The following is a 17990-nucleotide window of genomic DNA, read 5'->3' on the forward strand; positions in this document are numbered from 1 at the left end:
TAATCCCTATACCTGCTGCGTTGAGGCAGATAGCAAAAATGAGAAAACCAGTGTGTTGGACACCTCTGACAGAGGTCAGGCCCCTGCGGCTATACCTACAGTACAGGGAAGTGCTGTTGTGTGTCATGCTCTGTTTATAAATACAAACTACCTGCTCCAGCTGAGGACCCAAGTGGCAAGCTCCCCTAAATATGCCTTGGTGGGATCTGTGCCTGCTGCAAGGCAGCTTTACGTAGGGGAGGAGGACAGCATTTGCTGGCACTGGTGCCTGCAGTGCTGGGGGTGAACCCACCAGCAAAATGCACCCCTGGGCCTTCCACCCTTGGGGAGCCAAGACATCAGCTTTGAGTGGTGGCTTGGCTCGTACAGGCCAAGCGTTTTGGGAGGGGGTAGAGGAGAGCTGCTCGAAAAGCAAGTGGCAGAGAACGCTCCGCAGATCGGTGGAGGGACTTTGCATCAGGCTGGTTCTTCTGGCACTGGTGCTGTGCTGCTCCTCGGGAGAGATGGCTGAGAATGCAGAGGTGGCTGTGCAGCAATGTTGCAGGTGGACATGTCTGCCCAAAACTGTGCTCTTTGTGTACTCCCTGCCAAGCCAGCATGCCTTAGAAACTTTGCCCAACATGGGGAGCAAGGTGGAGGGGACTTCCAAACAGCCTAGTTAACAAAAATTGTGAAGATATCTAAAGTGCTTGTTATCAAGGAATCAAGTCCCAAGATTGCTCTAGAGGTTGCTTTTGCCTCTAGCACACCATTTTAACATCCTCTGTTAATGCACATGGTGAAGGAGGAAGGCTAGCAAAACCTGGTTTTCACGTTATGTGCCTAGAAAAATGCAGCTCTGGGACATGGCAGCAGCCTGGGTTTCCTCTCGGCAGCTGAAGGCAGCCTGGAGCCTGCCTGTGTGGGCCCTGACACTTTTGGAGATTAAATGCAAGGGCTCTGGATTATACTTGGCATTACAGTACCGGAGAGGGCTTTAAATTTGCTCAAAGTTATTTTTAGATTACAAGCAAATCCTAATTGATCTATAGTGAGCAATTATTGGAAATGGTGATGCAGGATAGGCATGGCCTGGACCTCTGCTTGACTATCTTGAAGTCTACTTTTTGATTTAGTCAGTTAAAGTCACCGCTGTGACTTTAACTTAGGAATAGTATCAAGCAATTTTCAAGCTTCCAATTTTACAAATGCCATCTTAATTGAAAGATTTAGGGGGAACTGTACTCTGCTATGACAAGTCTGGGCTTAATGCCGTGGGGTGCATTGTTCGGGGATGAGGAATGCAAGTGCTGTAGATTCTTCTGTGTCTGAAGAAGCTGACTTTCCTTGTGTGTCCTCCTGGGCTTTTTATAAGTGTTTTTCCTTCTATTCAAAACAGGACAAAAAAGGCTTCCTTATTTCCCTCAAGCACTGATGTTTGTGACTGTTGTATTAGTTGTATCTTTTTTCTTCAGCTGACATGTTTAGGATTTTTAAGGAAAAATGATCTTATGTGCTGGAGTCCCCTTTCCAAATGCAAAGATGGAGGTTTTAAACATGGGTTTCAGGCAGAACTAAAGCCCAGACTTTCAATAAGGGCAGGTGTGAAGTGAGATTTATTTTTTCTTTTTTTTTCTTCCCCCATGACCAAAATCCAGGTTCTTTGTGAGCATCAGGCATAGGATTCCTCAGATTCCAGGTGTCTGAGTCATGTAGGCTGTCAGCTCTTTCTCAGAAGTGGTTTTGCTGAAGCATCTTCCAGAGTTGATTTTATACATGCTAAATCACTCTGTCTGCAGAGGGTATGGCTGATCCTCTTGGAGAGCTGACTTCTCAGGTGGCTGGAAGTGGCTGAGATAAGCCCTCTAAGCTCTTCTGCTAATGGAAGTAGTCTGAACTGCTGGAAGAAAAAAAAACCCTCTTCACAACAAGCTTTCAAAGCTCTTTCAAGAAATGAGGTTTACCTGTGTCCTTGCTGAGGTGTATCTGGGAGTACTGCTCCTTGTTCAACTCTGCAAGGGGATGCTTTTCAGAAATGTCCTTACATTGCTGCTGCTCTCTGGGTGTTTTGTTTTATATTTAGGCTTTATGTTCCTGGGAAAAAAAAACTGTGGAGCTGAGCATTTGTCTTGCTGTGGAGACAAGCACTGCAAGCTGAAAAGAAGGGGGGGGGGGAGCAGGTTTTGTCTAGGCAATGTAAGATGCCCCCCCAGACACCTCATTTCCAACCCCCAAGGGAGCTAGTGCTCCAGGATCCTACAAGATCCTCTGCTGCTCTTTAAACACAGTGGAAAAGCAAGTGTAGGAATGACATCTTTCTGTCCCCATCCCATTTTCTTGCTTTCTCCAGTCTGGGTGAAACCTTTGAGCTGGAAGGCCTCCTTGTGCCAGAGGGCTCGATATTTCCCTCTCGTGTCATGCAACCCATTGCAGCACTTGCTGGGGCTTGGGCAGTTGCTGCCTGGCCAGAGAGGGTCTGACCATGCACTGTCCTCTGCAAAGAGGGCTCTCCAGTCCTGCCTGTCTTGATTTGCTCCCTAGCGTCAGATGCACTTACTGAATTAAATACACTTGCTCAATCCTTAGCAGGAAAAACCTCTAAGGTGATTTGAAATGAGAAATAGCCGCTCTGCGAGATCTGTGAGTCTCTGTGTGCATGTTCTGGTTGTCACAGTTCAGTCTCTTGGCTGAACGTGGTGTCCAGATTCTCTCCTGTTGGAGACCTTTTCTGGCAAGCTTCTGTGAGGTTGCTGCCCACCTTAGTGTAGGGCTAAAAGATCCAAAAATCCATCTGGGGAAGGGATGAGTTGGTACCCCAGGGTCTAGGTGCTGGCAGGCAATGTAAGTGGGATTACAGATGCGGTGACAGCTCTGCCATCATCCTGTCGAGCTGTTAATCTCCATATGATGGATGTACAGCTCTCTATGAGCGTAATTGGATGCACTTTACTATAATTCTGTTTTTAAAAAGATTGCTGCGTGGGATTAAACATTGAGCCAACAAAATGTAGCACGGCCCATAAAACTCTGACAATTAACCATTGTCATAAAATGCTAGGCTGTGCGCACAGATGTGTATGAAACGGGATAGCCTGAAGAAATCTAGGGTTTAAGGTATGGCCTATCTCATTTTTAATTAATATTGGCTGCTGTTGCATGGAATATTGAGCCCAAGTCAGTGCAGATGCCTAAGCACTAAAATGTTTCTTAGTCTTGACACTTAGGTCCTTTCTCCTGGGTGTTTTATTGCTTCCTAGCAATAAAATTCATGCTAGCTGATGAAAAGCTTTTTTTTTATTCTCTTCTGCCTCTCATCCTTCCAGCTTAGGTTTTGGTGGCAAGACTTCTGTTTTCAGTAAATGTTAGTAGCTCCAACATGAAGGTGGGTCTTTATCTGAAGCTGGATGATTTTGGACCTGGGATCTGCATTTCTGGGGGAAGCTCAGGATGGTTTTTAGACTGAGACTTGTTCTGAAGTCACAATAAATGTGTACAGGTAAAATATTAGGTCTGTGCCCTGCTGTATGTATTTTTGCAGGAGTCAGTACTGCATTCCTGTCCCAGATGAAGTCCCTTCTCCCTGACGCCTTTGCCTGAGGTCAGAGAGGGACCCTCCACCCCAGGAGCAGGGATATTACCTTTCCTGTGCTGCAGGTGGAAAATCCAGCTTGATGCTCTGTTCCCTGGGAATTTGTGCCAGAGAGGATGAGGAGCATCAGTGAGTTTGCTGTGCAGTGGAGGGGACCTCTTTCTTCTCCAGACCGGTGTGCTACAAGCCCTGCTTATTTCGGAGCTACCAGGTTATCTGTCTCGTGGCTTGCAGGCTCATATGTGGCTTTACAACTGCTTTCCTATTCTCTCACCTAGCTAGAAGTGTATTAACCCTTCTGTCTTAGTGCTGTCTGGCTGTGAATTCAACTGTCTCTTTTTGTATTTCATACAGTGGGCTTTTCCATAAATCTTTCTGGAGCCTGGGCTGCAGGTGTACATACCTGCATCCCTTCAGGCTATCACAGAAACATTGAACTAGGGGATTCAACCCCTCTCTGCTTTATCTGCAGCACGGTTGGAAATAAATCCATGCAAATGAATACAGCAGTTTGGTTTAGGTTGAGCCTTAAAGTTGGTGGATGGGCAATGCAAGCCTTTTTGTTGCAGTGGGTTTGCAAAGTGTGCAGGGTTGCAGCCTTGCTCTCGGTCACGGTGTTCTTACCTGCTCGGCAGCTCCCTTAAATCAGCCAGGCAAGTATTTTCATCGTTTGGACCTTGTTCTTGCAGTTTGGGGTTTTAAAACAATTCTTTGGACCTCGTTCTTGCAGCTTGGGGTTTTAAAACAATTCACCTTCTCCTCCTTTCCCCAGATTGCAATGTAGGGGTTTGCACAGGATTTTTTTCCTAAGGTTGGGCACAATTTATGAGGGAATTTGTGGAGCTGTAGCTGCTCAACTTTTGCAGTATGTATTGTCACTTACAGCTGATGCTCATACTGGTGGTTTTAGGTGCAGAGAGGTGCTTGAAGTGGGTTTGGGGGGAAGAAGGCAAAATCCTGATAGCAGTGAAAAGCCAATTGGAAAGCAGGATGTAGCTTTGTTGGGGTGTGTGGGGCAAATAATGGAACACGATTTATGCTTCATGAGAAATTAAAGCCTGTTCCACCCTCTGGACAATTGATCATTCCTAGATACGGAGAATCAACAGTTTCCTGTAATCCGCTCCAGAGGCAGGCACGTGCACGCCTGCCGCTGCTGCTCCGAGCAAAACACTGTGCACTAACTCATGGCCCAGCCCCTGCCGAGATGACTTTTTTTCTTTAAGGGGATGAGGAGAAATGCTAGATGCTGGCGCCAAGGATATTCCAGAGAGAGTAGCGTCCAGAGACAAGTGGTCTGGGCCTGAATGGGTATCATTCTGCACACAATAGTCACATTTCCTCACATTAATACCAAGGTCCTTTTTATGTCTCGAGGCACAATGCTGACCCACGCGTTCCATCTGATAACTCCTGTTTTAGCAGTTTGATGTCAGCGTGGGATGTTGGGCTCCCGAAGCTTCCTATACTCTAATGGAAAGTGGATACACCAATTGTGTCGTGGGGGGGGAGATGGCCTCCCTCCGAATTTCCTGACGAGGGTGTTTTCAAAGTGGTGCTTATGAAGCCAAGGGAGGTGCGGGAGGGTTTGGGTAACGCGGGTGGTTTTGCACGAAGGCAGCGTTCTCCCTTTTAGGTGCTTCACCTTGGGTTTGCTTTGAGGCAGCTTCCCCCCCCCAGATTTTGAATGCCCTGTCCCTGCAGTTGTCATGGAAAAATGCACCTTTTTCCCCTGCTGCAAACTTAATGACAAAACCTACTGCAGCTTTTTTTACAAAAAAAAATTTTGCTTTTGTAGCACGTGCATGTCTGAAGAGTTGGGGACTGCGACAAGTGACAGTGCTCAGCACTCTTGTCCCTGGCTCTGTACAAGAGCCCTGGTCAGTCTGTGCTGTCCGCCTCTTTCCAATTCCTCCGCGGTGGCCGGAGAGGAGAGTGCGAGGCGAGAGCCCTTCGCTTGCCCAGCTGTTGCGATGTCTATGCTGAGCATTACTTGGGTGAGGTTTTCCTCCCCACTCTGCCTGCTCCTTTCCAGTCTGCTCCAGAAACTCGCAGCTGGCTGCTTATTCCCGCCTGCCTTCAACCTGGGTGTTGGTTTAAGAGAGATGAACACAGCTGACTTTAGGCTTTCTGCTGCAGCTCAGCCCACCACCCTATCATGGGAATGTGGGATAGTTGCTGCACAATTATTTGTCTAACTATCTAACCAAAATTACTTAAGTCTGGTGGGGATGAGTCCAGACTCTGCACAGCCATGGCAGGACAGCAAAGCAAAGGATCCCCTTGAGATCCTGCTTGTGCAATCCCTCACTGCCAGTGATGAGTTGGAGGTATCTCCAGTGCTCCTAACAAGCCCCTGTCATGCCATGTGGTGATGTAGTTTTGTTTATCTATTTTTTAAGGCAACGGATTCAAAAAGCAGAACAGTTTTTGCTGCTCACAATGTGGTTCAACACAAGTGGTTGAGGCTTAGATTTGCTCAGACCCCTGAAGAAACCCCAGATAAAATAGCTTTTTTTAATAATAAAACCCCCCAAACCTTAAGTACTTCCACTTACACCAGATCTTTGATATTTTTCTGAGAAAACCGTGGAAGTGCTACTGTGGTATTCTGCTCTGATTTATTAGCCTACTTACCATGCAGGTATATTGGGGAGTGCATATAGATCTAAAGTAACATGTGCTGACACCTGCACAATCAAAAAGTTCCGGCTCTCTAATTTTCACTGCTTTATCCCAAAGAAAAATATGGTCTGAAGATGCTGCAGTCATCCAGTGGTGGCTTCACTCCAAAGACTTTTGGATCTTCTCAGGTGTTAAGGGCAGCACTGGGCACCTGTACAAGGGAAGGGATGGAAAGGGGATCTTAAGTGAAAGGAGATCTCTAAAGGCAAAAGGTGAAAAGCCTTGAACTTTGGTCTATGACTTCTTCCATGGGTTTGTTTTCAGGGTTGTCTTTGCATAGAAGATGTCATTATCTAAACAGGGGGTGGAGGGGAAGCAGGTAGGGGATTTCATTTCTCTGGGTTGCTGTCAGGGATGTTATGTAAAGGGCAGCTGGGATTAAACCACTTTGGAGTACAGCAAATTTCCTGCTGCATTTCTCACTTCCAAGTGTTAAATCTCTTTGTTCATGTCAAGAAGCTGGATGGGTCCTGTTCTTCTGCAGATGGTAGGAAGTAAATTTGGAGGCATGCCACAGTGCCCTGGCAGGGCTCTGAATGTGCCGACACAAGGCCATGAGTATTAGTCCAATGTTGGCAATTCATTGGTGTTGCTAAAACTGAAGTGAACTCCCAATGAGTTGCTAGCAGCATATTCAGTAATGCTGCGTGCTTGTGTGCATGCATCCTAGAAATTTGGGATATGTGTGTTGCCTTGGTGTGGCTGCCAGGGGATGTCGGAGATGCATTGCTGACTTTTTGGTTTTCCCCTGGGCAGAACCTGGAGCACAGCCTAACAGATAAGGTCGGCCACCCCTGGCAGCTCTCCTTTAACTATGTGTGAGGACGGAGAGAATAATGCCCGTAGCTAGCTAGCTTGCCTGAAATAGACTTCTGTAGCCTGCTTTGTCCAGCAAGGAGGATGACAGAAATAGAAATGAAAATTTTACATGGCCCTGACCTCTTCTTTCTGTTTAAGTATGCTTAGTACTGACACTCAGGTGTGAAATCTAGTTATTACTCCTAGTAGTGAGGCATAACTGGTGTATGATGGATAGTTTGTTTCTTGTCAGTAGAGGGTGAATCCATGGTTTTCTGTATCCATTTTGTCCCCATGAAGGGCTCCTCTATGGAGGTGCAAGGATCAAGGGTGTTGCATTTTTTCAGCTCCTCCATAACTGAAGGGAAGCAGCGATAGTGCCATGAGGGAGGAGAAAATGGGTGGCAGGCTGGTGGTGGTTGGTCTTAGGCTTTAGCCAAGCCATGTCCTGATGGATGTGTCATGGGCAACCTCATGTAGGGTTTTATCCCACATTGCCTAGTGGGTTCCCCTGCAGTAAGTAAATGGGTGGTTCATAAGCCAGGCAAGGAAGTCTGTGTGCCTTCCCCCCATTTTTCATGTTCTACTGGATTTACTACTATCCTTTAGTAATGTTATAGCACTCCAGTGGGCCTTTAAGATAACAGCCCAGAACTGGGATGGCCATATCAGTCTGTCTTCTTTCCCTCAATCAAGTCTGAGTGGTGTCTTGCTTGGATTAAATGATGAATGAGGCTCTGGGCCTTCCAAAGCATCGCCTCTGTACCCAGAACAGCTTTTTTGAGAAGTTTGAAAGACCCCAGTCTGACATATGTAATTAGATGTTTTTGCTTGTGTTGATAAAGCACCACTCAGTGCTCATCTGAGATGAGTACCTGAGAGAGCTGTCAGTGGGGAAAATTGATACATGCTTGAAACTGATAAAAGGAACCAAGAGTTGCTGCATGATAAAAGGACAACATGAATTTCTGTTGTGTTCGTATGCATCCGTAAGGACAGACTGCAGATATGCAGATGTCTTTTTAGCGCATGCTTGCTATTGTTCAGATTTGTGGGTATTTTTTGTCTCTCTAGAACTATTTCTTGCAAGAGCAGAAAACCCAAAACATGTTTTCTCCTCAATGAATATTTATAGCTTCCAAATCTTCCAGCATACTTCTGCATGTGTAATTAGGCTGTAAGTTGAGTAAGTGAGTGTTGGAGAACTACCAATGTAAGAGCCTGCGGAAAACGCTTGATGTTTCTGGTTTATTTGGGTGCTTGCTTTTTAATAATAAATAGCATTTTTTAGATGAAACAGCTTGTTTTTTCCAAAAGATGTGTCAAAAGCAGTAATAATTGGGACCGTTGCACCAGCAGACTTGTCTAGTTAAGTGTCTAGTTTTAATCGCATGTACAGCATCCAAGTGAACTTTGGGAGAAGTTGGGTGATGTAACCAAAGCCTCTGAACCATCTCATTTTGTTTAGTGGGAGATGAAGGCAATCCTTTCTTTCTTCTCTACTGCAGTCAACTCTGCTCTGGTTTGAGTTGCAGCCTTTTAACCCCACCATGGATGTGACTTGAATTCCTGTTTGATCAGGGATGGTTGTGGTTAAAGCAGCTTTCTGTGTGTGAAAAATAATTGCTTTTTTGGAGTTCTGGTGTTTTCATGTAAATTGCATCCTCAGTCAGCTTATTTTTTGGAGAGTAGCAGGGCTGGGCTTGAAGGTGCCTGCATGTGTGGTCAGCCTGTGAAATGGGATTGCAGCAGTCCTTATAGGTTAGGATTTGGAAGTCCAGATCTGGAAAGGAAGCAAAAACCTCATCTGAATAGCTGTGACTGTGTTACATCTCTGTACTTTTCCACAGCTTGGCCTCTGGAAAAGTTTTTGGTCTTCAGTGGGTTTTTTCCATCCTGTCACTACACTCACTTGAATGAAAACTGTTTGTGTTTCATGTATGATTTTGGTAGCAGCTCAGTCTCATGGGTTTTTTGGAGAGTGTGAAGATGAGGACTTAAGGAGAAGGATGCACAAGACAGTACCTGTGGTGGTAGTGATGCTACAGAGAAGCTGCCTTGGATTCAAGCAGTATGGAGTGGGCTTGTGGCAAAAACTGTGCTTTATTTGTTTTTTAGCTTATACCCAAAAAATTGCTTCATAGATACCCTAAGAAAATGTTAATTTTGGTGCTTGGAAGTTTGAACTGGGAACTTCCCGGGTACCCCCGTCCCTGTATCTTGGCTGCATATTAAATGACATTTAATAGCCTCTAAACAGCAGTTTTCTTTCCCAAGAGCTCTGTTGCTTTACGCTTAGATTTATGGAGGCAGCGTGGTGAGTTGACAGGACATTAATGTGCTCATCTTCGAGTCACTGCGTGTGATCTCTCACAGCCCGCTCCCTTGGAAGTGCCTGGATGTTATTGTTGACTCTTTTTAACGAGGACAAGAATGGTTTCCAAACGAGCATGACTCATGCAATCTTAGCCTCAATCTATCAAACAACAATGCATATTGGATTAAATGATTACCTAAAGGATTAGGAGTTAGATTTTTTTTTTTGAGGGGGGCAGTGGGGGATGAGGGGAGAAGTGAAGAGTAAAAATACATAGGGTATCTAAAAAAAAAAACAAACCACCACCAAAAAAAGCTGCAAGACACAAACCCCAAGTGATCAGATAATTCCAAAGGCTGCTTCTACGCTTGGTTACATTTCCAAAATGGGAAATGTTGTAAAAAAAATTTAAACTCTGCTTCTCTCTAGAGGTCATCCTCTGCTAAGGGAGTCTTCACCTTGTTCTGAGCCTTCTGCTTGGTTCCTGCTGCCTGTCAGGTACCTGCGGTAGTAACACTTTTCTGATTTTGTTATTTATTTTTTTCCCCTTTCCAGCTGAAAATGAAAGTGCTGGCTGCGTGTTACTGCACACATCAAGAAAGGTAAGTGGGGATGCTGTGTGATCAATCTGTTATTTTTTCATCATCTGGAAGCAGAGAAAAGGATCTTGAAACACTCTGGGGGGGTGGGGAGGTGTTGTTTTACTGGCGTAAACAGAAGGCATATTAATGCCTCTTTTCTTGAATTCCTCTGTCTTTAAACCTAAAAAGCCATGTGCTGCTTGTTCTCCAAACAATTTCTCTGCAATTCTGATTGTTCCACTGCTTTTTTTTTGTCCCAGACAATTCCTTGACATGTTAATTCATCACTTTCTCTTCTGCAGCTGCCTGCAAAGGGATCCAAGCGTACACCACAGATTCAGGCTGCTGAGCTCCTCTCGAGCTGAAAGCAGAAACACCCAATAGACATTGCTGTGACTTGGTTTCCTGTTTATTCCAGCTAATCAGATCTGCCTTTACGAGGTTCAGCAGGAGTTGAATTCCCTGGAAACACGCAGTCTAGGAGGACGATTAGGAAACAACGCTTAGTTTACACTTACTCTTGAGACCGTAACTCCATAATGATAAGGAGAAAAGGCAAAAAAACCTCCTATAGGCTGTATAACTACAAACCTCTGACTATGAAAGTGCACAGAAAGTATGTAGAGAGGAAATAGGTTGATATTTAATACCACGTGAAGTCTTGGTCTTTGGGGCTGTAAGGCATGGCTCACAGTGCTTTAAGTTGTCTTTACTCTTGCCTCATCTGCTGGTTGGAGGGGCTTGCTGGCTGTGTGAAAACTTGTAGCATCACTGATCCTGGTAAATCATATATTGCAGGCTTCGTTGAAGGCTGTAACTCAAGTTCTTAAATCTGTGTACTAAAGCTTTGGGGGCTTCTTAGGGAATCCCAGAGAGCTCTTTAACTCTGCTTTGCTTTAGGCCTCTAAGACAGCTCAAATCCTGAAAAGGTATTTCAGCAGGCTGAATTCGTGTGTGTGTGGCGAAATGTGTAATAGCTTTAGTAGAAGAAACCTTCCCCCAAGTAAAAAAAAAAATTCCCACCACCAAAAAAAAAGAAACATTGTTTGATATTAAAGTCATAGAAGTTAAAATAAGCTATTCTGTGCTCAGGAATGGAAGTGTCTTTGTCAATAATTTGTCTTGTCTAATACTAGTGCCAAGGTTCTCAGAGTTGTATACACTTGACTGAAAGTAACCTAAGAACTTAATCACTTAAACTGCAAATTCTAAGCCCAAATGCAGGATCTGCTTCTGATAAGAAATAGTTGGAAACTGCTAATGCATAAGTGTCTCTTCTACTTTATTTTTCCTTTTCATAGCTGTAGGATTTCTGCTTTTCTGGCCTATAGTTCATGCTTGAGCATTTTAGTGTGCTGTTGAGCAACAAATACCAGAGCGCTAGCATGCTTTAGCAGGGCTTGAGAAAAGATACTATTGCCAGCTTTTGCCTCCAGGGAGGATAAGTGGAAATTTTTCCCTTCAAATGCAAAGCAAATTGGGGCCTGAGTCATGGAGGAGATGGCTCCAAGTGTCTGGGAAGGGGGAATCTCGAGCAGAAAAGTGGTCAGGTCAGAAGGTTTGTCTGGAGATGTTTCTCTGCTGGGTTGTTCCTGTCTGTGGTAGCCTGTGGTTCTTGTGCCCCTTCAGGAGTGCTGGAAGGGCAATCTGCGTCTTGGGTAAGTTGCTATCTGCCATGGCACTTGGTAGGCATAAATAAGAAGCTCCTTGACACGGTTTGAACTATTTAATCACCATCACAGTGTGTTTGAGAGTTGGCCCAAGTGACCGTGGCAACAGCACAGGTAGAGCTCTGTTCAGGACAACATGCTTTTTGGACACCACTTCTCATAAGGTTCTTGCAGTGTCTGTAAGTGGAGGTGGTCTCCAGAGCAGCCACTCAGCAGAGAACTTGCATTTTGGGCCACCTTGATGAGTGTAGAGAGCTCTTTTTTGCACAGATAGTGTGTGACTTTGGCCAAGAGACCTGCCTAAGGTCGGGGGAGGCTGTTTCGATGTGTTCCCCTTTCTTTGGCACAACAGCCTCTGTTCTTGCCACGATGCAATGTGCAGCTTTGCAGTCAAGGATACTCAATGTTATTAAAATGGCTATTGCATAGGTGTCTTGGATTTCTTGCTAAAGCATTTTTCCAGCATTAAGTATCCTGGTGTGACTTGGCTATCTAGCTAAAAGTATTTGTGAAGGAGCAATCATTAATCTCTCCTGAAACCACCGGGTGTCCTGACTAGAACAGTTCTGTTTGAGCTGTCTCTGAGGTGTTGCTGTACCAGTGCTTCCACTAATTTGATTTTGGTTTGTCTCAGGGAGTGATGTATTTGTAACCTTTCATGGTGGCTAGTTGCCTTGAGATGTTTAATGTGCATATTTTCCCCAGTGTTATGGGAGTGATAATAAGGATGGGTATTGCCCCTATTTCCTATAAAGGATTAGGAGAATAAAACAAGACTTGAGGCAGGGAAAACTATTTACCCAAGGGATTGCCTGAAGCCTGTGGCAGAGCTGGAGCTGAATCCTTATGACTGGCAGTAAACTGTTGACAGTGCTGTCCTACCGCAACAAGTGAATGATGCTGTCATGCACAGCTTGCTGGAAGGTCAGTGTTGACTGAGAAAATGTGGGCAGATAATAGCCCTCTTCTGAATGCCTTTGATTCAGTTCTGCTGTCCCTCAGCTATCCCTCAACTTTCTCCTTCCACTGTTCTGCTGCTTCTGACTTCTCTTGTGCATGGGAGAAGTTGGTGACATGAAGCCACTCTTGCTTTTTTTGAAAGCTCCTTGGCACTGTGGCACTCCTGATGCTCTTAATCTTCCTAATACCTCCATGGGGTACCTCCTCTGCTATCTGTCTTGCCAAATGACCTAGACAGGATTTAACCTCTTTGCTGTTTGAACCTACATCCTAGGTTGGACTCTGCATGCCAGACAAGCTGAAATGAGTTACCTTTGGGAGGTGGTTGCTGGTCATATGGTGACCCCATGAACGCCAGTGTTACAGATGGTGATAGGTGTTTTAACCTGCTCTCACGCAGTGAGAATGTGAGACTGACTTGGCCACTTGGAGTTATATGGTGTCTTTTAGGTGGAGTTGTAATGTAGCTGTGTCACTGTCTCCTCTCAAGAGCAGATGGCAACAAAGCCTTGGGGGTGGGACCTGAAATCCGTCAGAAAATCCTCCCTCTCAAGGATGCTGTGTAAGGAGTGATTGATGCGAAGTAAAACAGCGCTAATTGCAATGGATGTGTACTGACAACTTGATAGTTGCTGTGATAATTACAGTAATTAGTGAGATATTAGCATTTTTTCCCTGTGTCTAGGCTATAAATGGAAAAGGTAGAGAGGGTATGTGTGAGAGGAGGGTATCCATGACTCAGGCTCTGGGGTGGTCCTGTAACTTGGGGGGAATGTGCCAAGGTCCCGGCTGTGGAGGCAACTTGGTGTCAGACTTGTAAAAGCAATTCAGAGCTTGATTCTTACTGAGCTTAAGGGGAACTGAGGGTTTAAATGCAACTTGACAATCTGGTCCTCAACATCATGAATTCAAGCGTGTCTGGTTTCCCATTGGAAGGAAGATCCATATAACAAAGTACAGCTCCCATTTCCTCGCTCAGTCTTAAGCTATTGAAGGAGAGGACAGGACTGTCAGTCCTTCTTGACCAGTACTGTGAGTGCTAACTGTGGATTTCCAAGGACTGTGAAATGGGAACGATGCATTTATAGTTTGATCGCTCAATTAACAAACTTCACAGCTGACAAATACAGAAAGGAGTTGAGGTTCTGTAATACAGCATGGCTGTTTCTTCCATCTCAAGTCCATGGCTGGGTGGTATTCCTCATCTCCCACTTCAGGCTCCCTAATTGGGAGCACCGAGGAGAGATGGTTCCCAGTTTGGCAAGAACTGGGTTAGGTTGCACTGAGATGCATACTGGTAATTTTTCAAGGTGCTGAGCTCAGAGTCCCTTTCTTCCAAATAACTTTTCCCATATTTCTGCAAACTTCTTGAATTCTTTAAACCTAAAGAGGATTTTAAATGGTACCTTAAGCATTTTTGCTTTTAGGCTAACTTCTGTGTTTTATCCTGGGCAATGAAACTATTTTTATTAATTCTGCTTTCTATGTCAGGCTGTAAATGGTGCCTAGGCGTTCACTTATGGTGACTGTTAATATAAGCCTTGAAAATGCAAGCCTTCAATGCATTAATAATATAACATAAAACTCCTTTTCTTCTATAATGTGATCTGAATGGCCAAAGTGATTCCAGAATCATTCATTCAGTGGCAGTAATCTCAACAAAACTGTCTGCTTGTGAACTACACAGATCCTAGTCCTTTGCTGTTAGGTATTGTGTACAGCTGTCTAATGCTCTGACTTCTTAACACAGTACCTGAAATTAAAGAATTTTGAGGAGGAAGTCAGAGCCCACCGAGACCTGGATGGGTTCTTGGCCAGAGCCAGCATCATCCTTGATGAAACGGCCACCTCCTTGGACGATGTTCTTCGAGAGATGCTGAAACACTTTGCTGAAGATCCTGAGAACATGGAGCCGAGCTGCAACTTCGAAAAAATAATGAGCACTTTATTCACGGATTCAGGGACCCCACGAGAAGGGAATGGTAATCAACTCTTGATTTGCTTTTGCCTGTGGGTTACTGTTAAGTTGTTATGCTTTCCATTGGTGGTGTGTTCAACACTCACTACGGCATGGTCCCCAGACTTGCGTGTTGCATGTGACACTGGGGGTTTATTTTTCCATGTCACCCAGGCTGAAGGGTCTCATGTCTCTGGGGTTTTATGTTTTGGTGGAGTCTTGCCCCTGTTTCATTAAGATGACACATAGTAGTGTTCTCTGGGGTGAGAAGTCTACAGCACTGGAGTGTCTTGTCTGTTTGGACCCATTAGGTGTGCTTGTCCTCAGACAAATGTCTGATGCTCTTCAGCAAAGAGGTGCTTGCTGGTGTCCCTTCAGAAATGGCTCCTTTGCCTTGTGATTCTCTATCTGAATACACACAGGCTGGGGAAGTTTGACTGCTTTGGACAAGTAATTGGTTGGGGAGGGCTGAGCCTTCGTGTTGCTCCCAGCCCGCTGGAAGGGACGAGAGGCACTTTGTTTTCCTCCAGAAACTCAACTAGGGCAGCCATGGCCAAAGTTGTTGGCTCATGTGTCACCTTAAGCTATCAGCAAATGTCATAGCGTAGTCTAAAACGCTACCTTTTAGCCTAAGATGTAAAGAAGCTTAACTAAGCATTGTTTCTCTGTAGGCACCCATGATGTTTCAGAGTCAACAGGAATGAATATACAAACATGTACATCGCACCTCAAATGTAACTGTCACAGCCTCAGTGAATTTGTTTAACACATGTCAAGTCCTGAGCATGTAGTAAGCATGTTCATGCTTTGGTTACTTCTTGCTACCTGTCTTAGAGCTTCGCATTTATCATCTCTTTAATTTAGGCTTTCTGCCAATAAAGAAAAAATTAAGCAATGCCATAAAATAATCTGAGAACAGTAGTTAGGAAGAGGGGGAGAGAGGGTAGGGGAGTTGGAAGAGGACACCTCTTCCAGTCCTGTCCATGTGTGTTGAGTAATGCTAACCTAATATTGCAGTAAGTTGATGTTAGGAGGAGAAAACAGCTGCCTTTCCAAGCTGTGAATAGTTTAAGGACAGAATTCAAAAGCATCAGAACAAATGTTTTCATCTTTCTCTGTCACCCCCCACCCTCGCATCAATCCACTGTGCAGATAAATAAGTATGCTTGGTATTAGTACTCAGCTTCCATTTGAAAGGAAATGTTATTTGCTGTTGCAAACCAAACATGGATAGCCTATAATGTTTCCCTCTCTTCTTTTCCTAGTTCACCTCTTATCAGATACAATTCAAGGGGTCACAGCAACAGTCACAGGGGTGCAGTATCAGCAGTCCTGGCTCTGTATCATGTAAGTACCTGGGTTAGAGTAGCAGAATGCACTGGCTGCTCAAAACTTGTAACTTTTCCTGCTGCTGGGAAGAATAGCCGTTCAGAATGTGCCCTTGTAAGTCAAGATGGTGATGCCCTTTCCATCCATCCTGGCCTGTGGGATCTCAGTCTCAGCACTGGGCTGCTTCTCTTTGCAAATGAACAAGCAGTAGACTGGGCAGAGATGACCACAGTCTCTACAGGGCATTAAACTCTTGGATGCTATCAAAATCTGGTGTTAACAAGCTAAGAATACTGAAAAAAATCTGAGCCAGAAAATGCTAATTACTGAGAAATGTTAATGAGAGGAACTTCTGAAAGGGACAAGCAGACTTGTTCATGGACTACTTTGCCTGCCAAAGTCTGGAAACTTGTACCAAAAGATTTCTTAGGTCCTTTGATGAAAACATCTAAACTTTGTAACTGAAAATTGAAGTCAGAAATTCCGACATAATTTAGACACTGATTACTTTGTCTGACAATTAATTCTAACACTGAGTAATTGCCAACACTGTTAAATGTTGGAGCAGACCCTTAAGACAGTAAGGACTGTCACCTGGGATTTATGAGGTGTGGTGGCTTCACCCCAGCTTCCACTTGATCAAAACTGGGTTTTGAAATTACTGTCTCAGTCAAGCGTGTTGGGCGAGCCAAACTGTCCATTCACAGAGGAAGGCCAGAACCTGAGTCACTGAGCCAACCAAAGCAATGTGATTTGACTTCTGTCACCTTATGCATATGCAGTCTCTAAGTCAAGTTGTGAAGAAATACGTTAATTCCTAGAGAAATTACTAGGATATGTTGAATAGGTGTGTAAAGGCTTGGGGAGTGCATGCATGCATGTATTTTAGCCTTCACGGTCCACTTGCTAGGACAACGGTCACAATAGCTTTCCTTCTGCTAGCAGTTCTTCTCTTACCCTGTGCTTACGGCTGGAAAATATGTAGGGTATTCTGCTGTGGCAATAGATGACTTAAAAACAAACAAACAAACACCCATAAAAAAAACCCAAACACCAACAAACAACACCCCCTCCCCCTCTTGTTTCTAATCTCTTATTAAAGAGAAAGATGTGGTCTCTATGTAAAAAGGAAACTACTGCATATCAGGGCTCTGTTCTGTGAAATAAGTGAACTGGGTAATGTCTGTGCTGCATGTGCTACTGTCAGTTCTACGCTTCCACTGGGTATGTACAGAGCAGCTTGCACAAAGAAGAAAATGAGTTCATATAGTAAGATGGTCTTTCTGTACTGATCGACCAAGAGAGCTTTTGAGCAGTTTTCTCCCCTTTGGATGCCATAGGTAGGATAACAGCAATAAGGATATGTACATCCTGCTCCAGGAAGGGTAGAAGTTTCTACTGTGGCATGTGACATGGCTCTGTGGAGGGCTTTGGCAAGCGTTGACTTAATAACAAAGCATTTCTAGAGGTCATGATAGAAATGCTGTGGTTATATACATGAAGCTGAAAAAAGGGTAGGTTCAGCCTTTATGTAGAAAGTGTGCCAAAGCTTTAAATGCATCCATGTGAGTAATACTAGCTTCCATGACAAGACTCGATTTGAAAAATAAGCTTACAGCCTGAAGGTGTCTTGTGCAAAACTTTCCTTGTTTCTTCCTTTTGTTACTCTGAAGAGGGAGAAGAAAGTGGTGGGAAAGTAGTGATGAGTTATTAACTGTAATTATCTAATTATTGCACTGTATTTTTGCTGTAGCTATTGTGCAACAGATTGTGAACCATATTTTTAGATCTTACATTTTTCTTGAAGTCAGATTGCAAAACAACTTCCAAAACTCTGAAGTAAAAGGAATTTATTGATGAAAAAAAACTTCTGTATGAGTGGGAAGAACCTTTAAGATATCTGCTGTTCTTTATCCTTGCATTTAGTCTATACTCTTTGCTAAATTTTAAATTAGCACTGCTGGTTTTTGTGCACCTTATCCACTAGGAATAAAAAGTTAGTCAAGATAGGCTTGAGTATTGTGATAGGATTATATTAATGAAGAAGAGCAGCTCAGATACAGTTTTGGTAGCGCTGCTTCTGCATTGATTTCGTGGGGAAATATTAAAGCTGAAATTAGCTTAG

The 17990-nt window shown here is 44.2% G+C and overlaps 1 protein-coding gene across 1 annotated transcript in view; it reads left to right on the forward strand.

Annotated features, from left to right (window-relative positions):
- The window catches only part of SLC4A11 (solute carrier family 4 member 11), a 97859-nt gene that overhangs the window by 29740 nt on the left and 50129 nt on the right, over positions 1 to 17990 (forward strand). The window contains exons 4-7 of the mRNA XM_072861601.1: positions 9924 to 9970; positions 14330 to 14561; positions 15208 to 15270; positions 15802 to 15883. Of these exons, the coding sequence (XP_072717702.1) occupies positions 9924 to 9970; positions 14330 to 14561; positions 15208 to 15270; positions 15802 to 15883 (424 nt within the window). The remainder of the gene's footprint in view (positions 1 to 9923; positions 9971 to 14329; positions 14562 to 15207; positions 15271 to 15801; positions 15884 to 17990) is intronic.

This window comes from Ciconia boyciana, chromosome 5 (assembly GCF_034638445.1).
Source record: "Ciconia boyciana chromosome 5, ASM3463844v1, whole genome shotgun sequence".
Taxonomy (NCBI): domain Eukaryota; kingdom Metazoa; phylum Chordata; class Aves; order Ciconiiformes; family Ciconiidae; genus Ciconia; species Ciconia boyciana.